The sequence below is a fragment of the Ictidomys tridecemlineatus genome, chromosome 1, assembly GCF_052094955.1.
Source record: "Ictidomys tridecemlineatus isolate mIctTri1 chromosome 1, mIctTri1.hap1, whole genome shotgun sequence".
NCBI classification, from domain to species: Eukaryota; Metazoa; Chordata; class Mammalia; order Rodentia; family Sciuridae; genus Ictidomys; species Ictidomys tridecemlineatus.
The window spans coordinates 27,284,579-27,300,446 of NC_135477.1; the positions used below are offsets into that span (position 1 = coordinate 27,284,579).

The 15,868-nt window shown below is 38.4% G+C and overlaps 1 protein-coding gene across 3 annotated transcripts in view; it reads right to left on the reverse strand.

Moving 5' to 3' along the window:
- Positions 1–15,664, reverse strand: part of Abcc2 (ATP binding cassette subfamily C member 2) — a 52,583-nt gene extending 36,919 nt beyond the window's left edge. For all 3 annotated transcript variants that reach the window (XM_078028008.1, XM_040273099.2, XM_005335231.5), the window contains exons 1-9: positions 15,492–15,664; positions 13,200–13,373; positions 7,154–7,279; positions 5,652–5,786; positions 5,326–5,433; positions 4,705–4,760; positions 3,131–3,365; positions 1,751–1,914; positions 513–690 (exon numbers count right to left, since the gene is read on the reverse strand). In XM_078028008.1, the coding sequence (XP_077884134.1) occupies positions 513–690; positions 1,751–1,914; positions 3,131–3,365; positions 4,705–4,760; positions 5,326–5,433; positions 5,652–5,786; positions 7,154–7,279; positions 13,200–13,373; positions 15,492–15,524 (1,209 nt within the window). In that variant the 5' untranslated portion in view covers positions 15,525–15,664. The remainder of the gene's footprint in view (positions 1–512; positions 691–1,750; positions 1,915–3,130; positions 3,366–4,704; positions 4,761–5,325; positions 5,434–5,651; positions 5,787–7,153; positions 7,280–13,199; positions 13,374–15,491) is intronic.
- Positions 15,665–15,868: the final 204 nt, after the last annotated feature.

Consider the following 15,868-nt stretch of genomic DNA (forward strand, 5'->3'; position numbering starts at 1 on the left):
CAGAAACAGCATATGGGCTGTGACTGACCCTAGATGCCCACCTCCATCCTACTCCTAGAAAGCTCTACTGCCGTCTTAATCCAACAATACATTCTTTCAAACATGCTGGAATTCTTGATTGTATAGTAAAAAGAGAGAGAGATTTCTAAAATATTAGGCTACCAAGGTTCAAGAGGAATCATGAGCAGCCTCTTTTCCGCCTTTACATTTTCTGTCAAGGCATTTTAACGTTGTCAAGAGAGAGGCAGAAAGAGAGGCACAAGTATCTTAGTCCTATAGGCTGAAAGGCAGATCCTAAGGAGCTTGCTAGCTTCCTAAGCTGACTTCTCTATGTCTAGAAACACACTTTTCATATTCAATTTCCAAAGAAACATTTAAAGGAGTCTGTATGGCTAATCAAAATCAAGTATTGATATCAGTTATCATCTTCATCAAGTTTCCTTAATCTTGGAATTAATGCTCATGTTGGCTAAGGGAATTGTCTTTTATGATATATGACATAGTCTGCTTACCTTCTTATACACAGAAGCTATGACCGTTGTCCGTACACTCATCCCCATTATGAAGCACAATTGAAAATAAGACTGAAGGCAGAGAGACTGGATGAGAGTCACAGCAAACAAGAGGATGGCATAGACATATCCGGTCCATGCATACATGTTATGGTCACTTACAAAGGAAATCAGCAATCTGCCAGAGCAAAACCAAGTAAATGATGCCCATTAGTTAGGTCTCCAAAGGCTCCTTACTCTCCTCATGTACAGCCAACTGCCCTACTCTTATATCCTGGGTAACAAAACTGATCAGAATCACCCAATGCCTTTGGAAGACCCAAGAACAGTCTTGCCAATGTTCTTGCTTTTATTTGGAGATGGCTAGCAAGAGCTTAAGATTGATAACCTATGGCTGTGAGAATGGATAATTATTGAAATGCTCCAGGTAAATGACACTCTAGTGCTTTGGCCCTGTCTTGTCCCACTCCTGGGTAAAAGTTAGCTTGTGGGACAAGTTAATCATTTCTAGACAATGAAACCCTAAAAATTAGGACAAGTATCCAGAATGAGTTAAAAGGGCTTCCTTTATGGTGGTCCATTCCAGATCATGCCAGACAGCAAAGTTTATCTTATTAGTCTGAAACTCTTAGGAAAGGCTGTGGCTGTGGGCAGAGATGAAGTTAGTTGCTCCCCCGGGTGTGCTGTCCACCTTTGGGCATGGCTCAGATCATAGCAGTTCTGTTGAACAAGAAAGAGGCCTAACCTGTGTCTATGAAGTGGTAGTGCGGTATATGAAAAAGAGAGACACATGTATATATCAGCTTAAATCTTGAAAAATTATTTGTGCTCTACAAGAACTCAAAGCTGTTAGGAAAAAAAAATTATGAGCATTTTTAAAAATGAGAATTTAACCAGACATAGTGGTACAGGCCTGTTATCCTAGTGACACAGGAAGCTGAGGCAGGAAGATCACAAGTTCTAGGCCACCCTGGGCAACTAGCAAGATCCTGACTCAAAATAAAAAATAAAAAGCATTGGCAATGTAGCTCAGGAGTAAAGTGCCCCTGGGTCCACTCCCAATTCTGCAAGAAAAGAAAGAAAGAAAGAAAGAAAGGAAGAAAGAAAGAAAGAAAGAAAGAAAGAAAGAAAGAAAGAAAGAAAGAGTATTATTAAAGCTCTTGCCTGCCTACACAAAAGGCAAAAGGGAGGGTGGCAGAGGTAACCCTGAACATATAACCCAAGGCCTGGGGACTCACTTCAGCAGCTGAGGATTTAGAAATATGAAGATATCATGTACTAGCTTCAGGAAGAATGATTTCAGGAGCATGATCCAGAAAGTCTTGAAGAGGGTTTTAATTAGCCAGGACTTGGGAAAGTCTTCTGTGGGCCCAGACTTGTTCTTTTTCTTTTTAGTTTCTTCCTGGATACAGAACCAAATATCAGAGTCCACAGAGTTGTGCAGTACAAGATCTTGTTCCTGCCCTGAACAGCTCCAGATTTCTAGCAGTACCTGTGAGCCCTGTTCCCTTCTCTGTATAGCTCTTAACTTACTCTTCAGCACCCAGCTGGCCCTCTCCTGTTCCTCTCTCCCATTCTAACTGATATTGTAATCTATTTTGGTTTAGGAAAGCAGGCAACCGTAAAACAAAAAACAGAGGGCCTAAGGGGCAATCCTGAGAGGGAAGGACATGGATATGATAATATCATTTTTTAATTCTTAGGTGTCTTTTTTTTCCCCTTGCTTATGGTTTTTGGAAGATGTTATGGATTGAATTGTATCCCCCTCACCCCAACAAAAGATATGTTGAAATCCTAACCTTTAGCAACTTAGAACGTGCTCTTATTTGGAAATGGGATTTTTGCTGGTGTAATCAAGTTAACATGAGGTCATTAGGGTGAGCTGTAATCCAATATGACTGGTGTCCTCATTAGAAGAGAAGAGACAGACACAGAGAGAATGTGGCCATGTGATACCAGAGGTGGGGAATAGAATGATGCATCTACAGGCCATGGAATGCCCAGGATTTCTGGCAAAAAACAGAAGAAGGGAGAGGCAAGAAGAGCTCTCTGTTACAGGTTTCAGAGGGAGAATGATTCTGCTGATATCTTGATGTCACACTTTTGGCCTCCTAATCTGTGAGATAATAAACTTGTCTCTCTGTGTGCAGGGCATCCAGCATGCTAAGCAGGTGCTCTACCCCCGAGCTACACCATCAACCTATACTGTTTAATGCCTTCACTTTGGGCTACTTTGTTATGGCAGCCCTACAAAACTAATACCCGGGGCAATAATGACTCATTTACCACCCTCCTTTTCCAGTGTTTTGGCCTCATGTCCCCAACTCCGGCTTCTTATTAGCTGCTAATGATAACTCCTATCAAGATACAAATATTGTAAGGCTAAGATATTATTTAGGGGAAAAAAATTAGTGGACCTTTTGACACATACTCAAAAGGGGAGAGAATAGTACATTATACCTCCATGTATCTATCGTTACTGGTATTGTGAATACTACTAATAATATAAAATACACTTAAAAGTAAAAGTATTGAAAAACATAGGACGATAGCCACCTGACACCGCTTCTTGCCTGAAACATACAGTACACTCACACAGACACTTATGGGAAAGTTACCAGGACAAGGACATCTTGGCTTTGACTCTGGTTCTTGTTCAAGTCATGCAATGTGGCTCCAGAGTTCCGCTGGGATTTCTTCTGCTGCCGTTTCTGGAAGGCCCGCCTGGCTTTCTGCAGCTCTTTTGCCATGAATATTTCAAATCTGCTCTCTACTGTCTTGACTTTAAGTCCTTCATCAATATCCCAGACATCTTCAAGTGTCAAAGGTTGCTTGTAACCTTTCAGAACTATGCTGGAACAAGAGTGACCCAAAGGCTGAGACCCCATAGGCTGCATCACAGGTGGCCTCTCTGCTGCTTCTATTGAAACCTGCTTGCCAGATCTGGGATATAGGGGTAAAGAATGGGACTTCTCCACTGCTCCACTATCCCCATCTCTTGGATATTTGAAGTTGACACAGGAGTAGGGAGAACAGAAAAGGGAATGTGCAGGGATAATAGAATGTGTTCAAAGACAGCAAGACAAGAGGAAAAGAATTGGCCTTGCTTTGTTAAGATCCCCAATCCATCACCTTCCTCTGCTTCTGACCCTTTCCTCCTCTAATACTGGCTGTGTCTCTGCACTCTGGCATCTCCTTCAGGGGATTCCATAATGCCCTTAGAAAGTAGAGTGGGCCTCATGGCTGCCTCTACTCTATCTCTCTAGCTCAGGGCTCCCCAAACTGGGTTTTGAGAACATGATAGAAAATAAATTACATCTTTCTTTGTAATAGCTTCTAACTGAAATCGAGCTTTTCCTTCTAATAAGAGTATAACACGGTGCTTTGTCACTAGGAGACAGCAAAAATGTTTTCATGACTAATTTATATTCATCACTACTTTAACATTAAGGTCATTATTACACCCACCACTAGATCTTGTTATTTAATGTACTGATTTAAAAGCACATGTATTAAAATGTCACAAATGTGCTTTTAAAATATTTTGATAACTATACTCTGATGAAGTTTATTTCTTTTGTATTCCTGTGTCTTTTACCTTATGCATTTAAAATATTATCTGAAAAGGGATTCATGAGCTCCACCAGTCTGCCAAAAGGGTCCATGGAACCACAAAGGCCAGGGATACTTGTTCCAGATCCTCTGACAGCCAGGCCAGCTGTTTCATCCCTTACCCTCCAAACCTGTGCCATGCTGCCTGCCTCCAACTTTCCCCTTTCCTGTCCTGCTTTTTTCTCTTTTCCTGTGGAACTCCCAGGCTACCAAGAACATTCCCTCCCACTCTCTCTTCAGCATGCTAATCTGCCTAATAAATGGGGCTGAATCAAACTGACCTGTAAATCTTACTTTTTTTTGTCATTGTTGTTGCTGGGGATGGAACCTAGGGCCTCATGCAGGCCAGGCAAGTGCTCTAACACTGAGCTACATCCCCAGCCATATGACCTGTAAATTTTAACACCCTATGACTCTAAGTAGAAAATAAATGGAGGCCACAGGAGGAATTTTTGTTTATTTGTGGGGTTTTTTTGTTATGTTTTGTTTTGTTTTTGATTTTCTAAATTAAGCTTTCCTTCACTTTCAGAAAAGTGAAGGGGTAGAAATACAGAAAACCCATACTCCAGGCATTTCCTACCTGTCATACCAACTAAAGGTAATGCTACTCAGAAATGAAGCCGTGGATGATGGATTCTGAAAGATACAAAAAATTTAAAAGTAAATCAATTGGAAAAAGGAACTTATGGGACTCCACAATCAGAAGTTGATTTTTCTAGGTATGATATGCTAGAAACTAGATATAATGCTATAGTCAGTTGGTCAATATGCTAATTTGGAGATCCTAAGATAACTACTAATGGGATGGTAATCAGATTTTCTGTCATAGATGTATGAATTAGTTGCCTATGTCAAAGATTGATGGGTGAATATAAAAGTCAGTATTTCAATATGTTCATCCCTATTTCCTTAGGTATAAAATATTCTATATTATAAGTTGAGCATCCCTTATCCAAAACGCTTGGGATCAGGAATATTTCTGATTTTGACGATTTTCAGGTTGTACAATATTATATAGACTTTCTGAATTTTTTCAGATTGGGAACATTTATTGATTTCAGATTTTCAGACTAGGGATGCTCAACCAGGATCTTATTCTGGGCTCATGGAATCTCTATGATACCTAGGTATCTTAAAGTGTTATTTGTTAAGATATCCTCCAATTAATGAATATATGAAATGGGAATATTTAGAGTCTCACATTTGATGAGTCACTTTTTTCTGAAAATGTATAAAGGATCAGGATCAAGATCTGGAATCCATATGAGATGAAGAACAGGCAGGAATAGGCCAGATTGGAATTGCTGTCCTGTGGGATTAGAAAGAAAAAAAAAAGAAAAAAGAAAATGAGCCTTTTCTCCACATTAATACTAACTAGCCCATAAAATATCAAAGCTATAGTTAAAGCCTGTTATGATATCTCCATAATAGAATTCTGTCTTGGAGTCAAACTTCTTGATATCACTTACTCTGACTCAGAAGTCACCCAGGAGTACCTCTTCATGTCACCCTCTCTTTTCCCCTTACCTGCAGGAGTGCCCGAATCAGAGTCTGAAATTGGAAAGTGCCACAGAGTATTGAGAGAATCCAGAATAGGGACAGGAACCAAGAGTTCTTCTGTATACACCATTGCCTGCTGTCCTGGATCAGCAAAACCAGGAGCTAGAGAGATTCACATAACATTGTGAAGAAGAATGTCATTAACCAAGGGCAGGAAGGGAGAAGGATGTCAGAAAACATGGGGAAAAGGGGGAGTGGTAAACCTAGTCTGGCCAGGCAGACAGCACACAAATGCCAAATTGTTTCCTCCCTAATACCAATTCCTTTCTAGAGCCTAATCTCTATTCACCACACTTGGGTGGGAAGTAAGCCAGAAAAGCAGGTCACTATCTGCATTTTAGTGGAGGTTTAATAACCTTTTAAAGAGCAAAAGAAATGAATATCAGGTAGCAGTCAAGTCAAGCAGGCAAATTCTGATAAATAGGTACAAGTTGTCTGTGTCTTGATTTTCTGATATTGGATTGAACAAGTAATTTTTTTTATTAGTTGCTCATGACAATATAATGATCTTGACATTTTTAAAAACCTAAGTCCTTGCCTTGTATCATCATTTGACTTAGATATGGTACTTAAATAGTACCATAGACCTGATGCTATTTGTTAGTAAATCGGAATTTTTGAGGAAAAAAGTGCCAGGATTTATGGTATTTGAAAATTTTCATGGTATAAATACTCCCACTATAGTATATTCCAAATTCCAACATAATATCACTAAATGCAGGTTTAAAAAGAGATACAATCAGCTCAGTTTGTGTGAGCTTCAGTACACTAGTGTCTAGACCCTTCTTTGCTTGTTCTATAACAGTGATAGCCAATAAAAATGCCTGGAGAGGCCTGGAAGATCATATTTCTGAGTAAAGGCCAGGTAAGAGAAGCAGGAAGCTGTACCAAGCACAGTCTAAAGGAGACAACTGCTTTTCAGTCTCAACGGACTGCTGCCCTGTGGGAATGCAGGTCCATGGTTAATCAGACATTTTGATTTTTCAAGAAAGCTTGCAAATACAAATAATGATGTGTCATCCTCCTCTTTTAAAATGAAAGCAACTAATTCAATTATTTTTAAACACTGTACAGACCCCCTAAAGACATATCTGCAGGAGAGATATGTTTCTGATATCAAATTTACACAATAGCTCTAGACTTAGTGATTAGTGACCAATCAATTTAAAATAACATTTATAACATTTAAAAATTCTTTCACATCAAGAAACTTAGACATCATCTGTGACACTTAGATAGCAAGATATGAAGGCATAAGGTTGAAGAAAGCTCTATAAATTAGTGTTCAAAAGAAGAGGAAAAGTTAAAGTTTGTTTTACCCTATTACAACCAATCTGTGCTTCACTGTAAGTCCTTGAAAAAGATAGATAAAATTGGCCTTAATTTCATCCCCAAAGAATATACGTCATATATAGATGTTTATGGATAGAGAGAAGATTAAACAGGGTGGAAGTGGCGATGGGCCTTACCCATGTGCACAGGTAGAGGATTGGATTGGTATATCTAACAGGAGGGATTGTGGCTTCTCCAGAGTCTTCTGTGAGTACAAGGGCCAACTCTATGGCTGCTAAAATAAGAAGAAACCCAACAAGCACCTGAGAAGGGAAAAAAACCATTGTTAGGAGCAGGTCATTCTTCTTCTTTTTAGATTTCTTCTTTTTTTTATTGGTGCAATACCTAATAACAGGATTCACTCTTACATATTCATACATGTATATTACACAATTCTGCAGATTTCATTCCTCAGTGCCTCTTCTTTCACACTCCTCCTCCCTTCACCAACCCCTTCCTCTATTCTACTGGTTTCCCTTCTATTTTTATGAGATCCCCCCCCTCGCCTTTCTCCCCATTTTTCTCTCTAACTTCCACATATGAGAGAAAACATAAGAACCTTAATTTTCTGAGTCTGGCTTATTTTGCTTAACATAAGAGCATGTCATTCTTTGTAAGACTCTTAATACCGAATGATTTCCAGTAATGGATAGAGAAAAAAAATGGTATGTAGTGACATATTTATAGTGGTATAGATAACACAATAAATATTTCTGAAGTAAATGAATTCATATAGTTTAAGTAATGAAATAAAGTTCAAAGTTTGCCATGATGAATGTTTCTGAGTAATTCTGAGGGTGATGACTTTAAAATATGTCCACAAATTTTTCATACTCCTCTCTTCACAATGTAGAGCTCAGTTCCCCTTCCCTTAGAGTGGGCTGGACTCAGTGACTATTTCTAATGATAGCAAATGGTGGAAGTATGACTTTTAAGACTCAGACCATAAAAAGCAGTGGGCTTCTTTCTCCTTGTTTTCTCTCAGATCACTAATCTGGGGAAGCTACCAGCTCAAAATGACTCATTTAGTACATTTATTTATCTCTCAACCCTTCTCATCTAATTAAAATGATAGTGAAATAATACCCAGGAAATAAATTCATAATAGTAACGAGAATATAAATGGAGAAGAGTAAGCAGGGTACCCCCAACTTGGATAATGACAGAGGGACTCACTCTGAACATCTGTGTTAAAAAACTCGGCCTTTTTTATTAAAACACATACAGAACTAAATTTCCAGGAAGTTCAGAAAAACCCAGTACTAGCAAAGACAGCCAAAATGATTAAATAGAACAATCAATTCTGGGATAAAACAAACATGATAAGTGAACAGAAGAGAATTTAATATATTTTTAAATTAATATTCTAAGAGAGATTTTATTTTTTTTCCTCCTACAATTTGAGAAGACACTGCATCCAGAAAAAGGTTTTTTTTTTTTTTTTAAGGTATATTCAGAAGTTAATTTTTCTAGGCACTGGGGATTAAATCAAAGGGTGCTTTGCCACTGAGCTACATTCCCTGCCCTTTTTATTTTTAATTTTGTGATAGGATCTTGGTAAATTGTTTAGGGTCTCCCTAAATTGCTGAGGCTGACCTTGAACTTGTGATCCCCATGTCAGCCTCCCAGGTCTCTAGGATTACAGGTCACTGCACCAGTATAGTTAACAATTCTTGTTTATTCATAATTGTTATAAAAATGTTCTTTAGGATAACTGGAAGAAAATATTAAGGAAATCTGAAGGGGAAAAGGAAAAATAGTTGGGCGGGGGTACAATTGAGGAGGAAGATCAATTCAGAGAACTCAACATCTAGCTAAAAGAATTCTAGAGAAACAGAATTTCAAAAGGAGAAGAAATGAAAGGAGTAAAATATGAACATTTCTCAGAGATAAGACATGAACTAGGCAAGGTGGCTCTGCCCTACATTTCCCCTATAATTCAGGAGGCTATGACAGGAGTATTGTGAGTTCAAGACCAGACTGGGCAATATCCTCCAGGAAAAAAGAAAAAGAAAAGAAGAGAAAGAAAAAAATAGGTCTTCAGGTTTCAGGTTTACTGAATGGGAAAAAAAAAAACATGAAGACAGATGCTCATGAAATTTTAAGACATGAAGAATAAAGTGCATAAAAGCTTCTATGGAGGAAAACAGGAATGAGAATTCTAATTCAGTAACAGAAGATGTTGGGGAACATTGTAGCAATATGCTCTTAGTGAAAACAAAAAAAAATTAAAACTAGCATCTAGAAAGTAAGGACTTAGAGACTTAATTTATTGTCACTCTTTCTGAAAATTTTATTTGAAAATATTCTCCTATAAAAGGGATCCAAGAAATTAAAAAATATATATATTTATTTTTTAGTTTTAGGTGGACACAATATCTTTATTTTATATTTATGTGGTGCTGAGGATCGAACCCAGTGCCTCTTGCATGCTAGGCGAGCGTTCTACCACTGAGCCACAATCCCAGCCTGGGATCCAAGAAATTTGAGGACACTAATTCTCTTATGTTAGACAAAGAGGCACTGAGATGTAGAATTTAAAACTAATAACAGTATTTTTATGTATAAAGATAACAAACAGAAGAACTGAAAAAAATTCAAAATAAAAAGGTTGAAAAGAAAAAAAAGAGGAAGAGAGGAAAGGGAAGCCAAATTTTTCATTCTTACCTTTCAGAGACGGCAGAAATAGATCTTTTTTTTTTTTAACTTGGGAGATCAAAAATGTAGGAATAAACACATAATTTGGAGATATAGAGGTAATCACTAAAAATAACTAAAATGGCCTCTGGAGAATGAGACTGGGAAGTCAGGGGAGGGGGTAAGGAAGAGACTTTTGCTAGTGTTGTTGTGTTTGTTTGTTAAGAGAATGAAAGGAAACACCTTCACACCTTAGTAGGAGTATAGCAGAGTGATACAATTATCAATGGATTTAATTGTCTTCCTATTTCCAAATTTTCAATAACAACCACCCATTATTTTCATTATCAGAAACATATGCACAATTGTATTGATTAGGAACAAGAAATATTATGGTTGTTTAATGATTTACTAAGTTCTTACTACTCTTTGCCCTTGATCTCTGATTTATTAGAGGAGCTTCAACTAAAGAGTTTACTAAGCTCAACTTTTTGTTTTTTTTCCTTTCAGCACTGTGGACTGAACCCAAGGCCTCACCCACACTAGGCAAGTGCTCTACCACTGAGCTACATGCCCAACCCTTTTTATTTTTGAGACAGGGACAAACTAAGTTGCCCATTCTAGCCTCAAAATTTTGTTCCTCCTGACTCAGGCTCCCAAGTAGATGGGATTACAGGTGTGTGCTACCATGCCTGATTTCTAAACTCAATTTTCTAAGGAGATACAATTCTATTGGTATCTAAAAAGAAGGGAGTATTGTTTGCCATATTTGATATCTCTCCATCTCTTCAAGGTAGTCTTTTTCCCAGGGTTTTATGAATGAAAAATCACTCTGGTTGAATCTTCTACTCATTACAGAGAGTATCTTCACCACTTCCCTAGCAGACAATGTGTAACTTCAGCTTTAATATTTTCAGGGACTATATCCCTCAGCTGCCCATTCTATTATCAATTATTTTTATTAGAAAAAGTTTTGGGAGCCGGGCGCAGTGTCACATGCTTATAATCCCAACAGTTTGGGAAGTTGAGGCAGGAGGATGGGAAGTTCAAAATCAGCCTCAGCAAAAGCAAAGGCACTAAGCAACTTAGACCCTGTCTCTAAATAAAATACAAAATAGGGCTGGGGATGTGGCTCAGTGGTAACTGCCTCTGAGTTCAATCCCCAGTGTTCTCCCCACTCCCCAAAAAGAGCTGGCAATGTGGTTAAGCATCTCTGGGTTCAATCCCTGATCCAAAAAAGAAAAGACAAGGAAAAGCTTTAGGATATTTAGTCAAAATCTACTTCCCTGGAACAAACCCCTCTCATTTATCTTGGTCCTGCTTTCTGAAACTTTTCAGAACAAGTTAGACAATCTTCTATGTAATGCTTCTGCAAATACTTGAAGATGATTCTTAGATCTCACTGGCTCAACATCAAGTCCATTTTTGCTGCACATCTTGCTCTTGACCTCAGAATTTCCACAGCTGCCATTATTCATTTTTACATTCAATTACCTGTTGTGTTTCTGGGTCCTATACTTAGGATGTACCTTTAAGCAAAACAACTGGGAGAGTCACTTACTGGTAGGTCAAGCAAGATGACTAATTCTAGTTGAGATAAAGTAAACAACACACTAATGACCAAACAACTGCAATATCAATTCAGGAGAGTCAGAGAGGGGGGAAAAAAAAAAAAACAACCAAAGGCAGGTAGGAGAGAAAGCTGAGAAGAACAAAAAAGGGGGGAAGGGACCCAAGTTGAAGACTGAGTCTAGGAAAAAGTTCTCATAGAAGAATTTACTTTATGAGGAACTACACTTCAAATTATTTCAGGGGCAAAATCAATCATTTTGAACATTTTAAGAATAAACTAATGTATGCTTGTCACACTCAGAGTAGAGGATGAAAATTAAAACATTAATTATAAATGGATTTCCTGAGACTCTGAGTTAGGGTGGGTTATTATAACTAGGAAAAAAAAAGGTTAAGACATTGCTTTTTATTTTCTCTGTAGAAATTTGTGCTTAAACAATGGGGTATATAAAATGGAATAATTTTCAGCCATAAAAGAAATAAAGTATTGATACATGCTACAGTAAAAAGGGTGAACTTTGATGACATCTGCTGAGTGAAAGAAGTCAATTATAATAGACCATTCATATGAAATATTTAGAATGAGGAAATCTTTAGAGATACAAAGTAGATTAGTGGTTGTTTAAGGCTAAGTGGGAGGAGGAGATAAGGGCTAATGGATTTCTTTTTGAAGGACTGAAAATGTTCTAAAATTGACTGTGGTGATACTTGTATATATCTGTGAACATTCTTAAAAAATGGAATTATTTAAATGTGAGAATTGTATGGTATGTATTCTTTAAAAAGGTATTCTTTAAAAATGAACTAATAAATTTTATTAAGGTGAGGTACAGGTTTGCTCATTACCCAGCCTCTTCTTGAAAGCTCCAGAAAAATGATAGAAAACCACTCAATTGATTGGCTGTAATTGTAAGTTCTGACTATTTCGAAGGGTACTGAGGCATGTTTTTCAATGTTCAGAATGTTTAGAGTTTAATACAGTCCTGACTCAGCTCCTGCACCCAGGGTGCATTTAATATCAACTTTCAACAAGTTTTGAATTCAACCTGAATGTTCAATATATTCTGGGTTCTGTACTTGGGCCAACGAGGGAGACAGTGATCCTACACCAAGCTCTCATAGACAGAGACTGACAAAAACCCACTATCAGCCCATCCTGGGTTTTAATGTGAATCCCACCTCCCTTTCAAGTTCCCAGTTACTGAAGGTCTACGTATGCTCATAGAACAACAGAATCTAATTTGCCCTTCTAAAAAACTGTTTAAAGATTAATACAGGTAGAAAAAAAAAACTAACAAAAGGAAGCAGATGGGAGATTTTATGAAGTAACTTCACAACTTTAATTGAAGGCCTTAGCTCTGTAAGATCCCTTCCTGACTTAGTCCTGGACTCTCTAGCATAGCTCCTGTCTTTTGCATTATTTCCCTACTCAGGCTTGTTACCAAGCACACTAAGCCTTCCTCTTTCCACTGTGAATGATCATCCTGACTCATGGAATACTCTGGGAAAATAGAAAACCTATTTCAAATCCAAGTTTTGTGAATGAGTGATGGTTGGATTGCCTGTATGGTACAGAAGCCATAGCCTGTGGTTCGTTCTCACCTCATGGTAGGTGAAACTGAATTACAGTCTCCTGATTTATTAGAACAGCTTAAAGACAGATGATCTAGTATTCACTTCTCAAGTACCAAAAGGAGAATAACAATTTGACTGTCCCACTCACTACTTGTCATTTATTTTTAGGGAGCCTAATACCCATAAGAATGAAGAATCACTAAGTTTATGCATAAATTAAAGCTACTTTGACTAAGAAATATGACAAGGGGCCAGTGAGACATAGGTTACACTCAGAGGATGGCTGTACCTGAGACAGCAGCACCTGGAAAATTTTATTGAAGACAGGGAAGAGGACCCTTAGAAGATGTTTCTATTCTGTACCAAGGAATTAGAGTTGAAAATAGTGGGTTACTGTACCTGCTTAGCAAGGTAGAATTTGGTTATAGGAGATCTCTTGGTCCTAGATTTATATACATGGAGAAGTTGCCATGGGGCCAGGAGCCAAAGGAAACCCAAAGGAATCCACACCAGAACAGTTTGTTCAAAACATAGCGGCAGGTCTGCCTCTGGTCTTTCCAGGAATGAGGAATTCTGGGAAGGACCAAAAGGGAAGGTTATTGGATACATGCACTTTTGAAGATAAGCCCTTCCCCGCAAACACTTGCTTCCAAACAATTTTATTTCAACCCCATATTCATATTCAGCTTTCCCCTTTAACTATCTTGTATTTTCCTGTTTATCCTGATTGATACAAATTCACCATTTAATGACATTTACTGAGTTTTCTAGTCAACCCAAACTCTAAAAACCTATTTTCTTTTGAATTTCTATAATAGCTATTCTGAGTAAAACTCAACACAACATTTGACAAATTATAGGAAGAAGAGGGACTATTCCTTAATCCAAAGGGGAGAACAGATCCCTGGGTATAAAAGAGTTTTCTTATTTAGTTTCTAGCCCTAGTTGAACTCACTGACAAATAGTCAAACATGCAGACATCAGACAGGCAGAATGCTTAGTCATACTGACATTTGATTTACAATAGCTCAGAGGCTTATATCAAAACCAAGCATTCCTGGCCAATTTCAGCACAGGAAGGACAATGGCACTATTGGACAGAAACTCACTTTGCCAGCAACTTTTGTACTAGTCTCTGCATTCTGTAATAAAGTATCTTGTTGGGTGGAGGTGCAACATCAGGTCTTATATCTGAGTCTCTTCCTGTAAATATTTTTTTAAATTTTTTTCATATGACTATTGGTACTCTTTGAAGAAAAGATTAAAGTGCCTTGATAAGATGATTTGGAAGATAATTCTTAGAATTTTCAAGAGATGGCTTGTCAAGATAGTGGGGCCTATTAAGCCCCACCTTCCAATGGTATCCTGTCCTGGCCTTGAGGGCTTTGGGGCCCAGCTTATTCCTACCATATGAAGAGCTGCTCATGTGCTTTACTATCTCATTCCTGCTCCTCTGATCTCTATGCAATGTTATCCACCTTCAGAATTCTGAAGATTCCTCTAAGATATTTAAACTATATCAATCACCCTAATTGACTCCAGGTATTTTCAGATGACAAAATCACTAGGTCCAAGGTCCTTTCTCATTTTCTGTTATACTAAGCCATTTGGTACTGTTGATTACTCTCTGTTTGAAAACTCTCTGCTTTCTGTGGTTCCATGATGGAAACTATGCTTGTTCATTCCCTAAATACCTGACCTCTCCATCAATGCTGTTTCTTTCCTCCCATCTCTAAAAACAAGATTGTCCAATTCTAATGGTTCATATGTTATCACAGTTCTCATAATGCCCAAATTTGCATCCCTGGTCTCAGTTTCTAGTCCATACTACTAGTTGCCATTTCATCATATTGTCATTTCATCACTAACATATCTCAACAAGACTCAGTTGAGGACCCTCTACTGTTAGGTCGGTGGCAGCGACTTGGTGGCGACTTAGTGGCAATTTAGAACAAAGCAGCCTGTGCTGGAAAAGAACATCAATCAGATGCCGGTGGAAACGCCTGTCAATCAGCCAGATCTCCTGACTAACACCTGTCAAGCTGCCAGATTTCCTGACTAACGCCTGTCAATCAGCAGAACCCCCTGGCCAATCCTGGAGTTCAGCCAACTCCCCTGACCAACTCCAAGGGGGCAAGGGACCCTAGAAACACCTTTTCCTGTCCCAAGCCCTTCCCTTCCTGCTGTAAGCCCCATAAAAGTCCAGTCCGGTCGAGCTTCCACGTGGTTTCTCCTCAGACCCTTCCCCTGTCCCCTCTGTGGGTCTGATCCAGTTCCGCCTGGGAGTGATATCTCAATAAAGCCTGTTCAGCGGCCCTTTTAAATCTGCCTCCTTTGGCCGCTTCGTGCCTTGTCTGATCTGACATCTACCCCACAAAGTAAACAACAATTCCCATTCCTAATGCTGAAGAAATTGGAATTTTTTTCTCTATTTCTCTGCAGTTAACTTGTCCAAAAAACAAAAAACGAGTCTGGGACACAATAAGCATTTGTTAAAAAGAATAAATCATATTACCTTTCCTAAATGATATATCTTCTAGAGATATTATGAATATCAGGCTTTTAAAAAAATCTTGAGTTTTAGATCAACTGCACTTATGACTTTTCTGGTTCTTTTTGGTGGCCACTCTCACATAATGTATCACTTGTTCTAAGTTTAAGAAAGTAAACAGGATAAATGTGATTTCTCACCCAAAAAGTAGAGTTGCAGAAGTTTTCCACCATGATCCCTGGAGTACTTCTGGAGTGAAAACTTCTCACTGACTATTCTTGTTTCTTGTTTTCCTCAGAGAAGGCAGATGAGAAGCGGCAATGTGTTATTTCCCATTCTGATGTCCCGATCTTCCAAATAAAGGCAGGTATCCTGACCTTTCATCCCAACAACTTAATAGTTAACCCTGCCTGGATGCATGCTTACCTCATTCCAGTAGATAGACATGTGACAGATAGACTCACCAGTTCTCAAAGTTGCCAGAGGGCCTCTGTATCCTGGCCATATATAAAATAAACCACAGCAAGATTCCAGCAGAGCCAGCCAGCACATCAAGAGTACAATCTATTCTCACTCT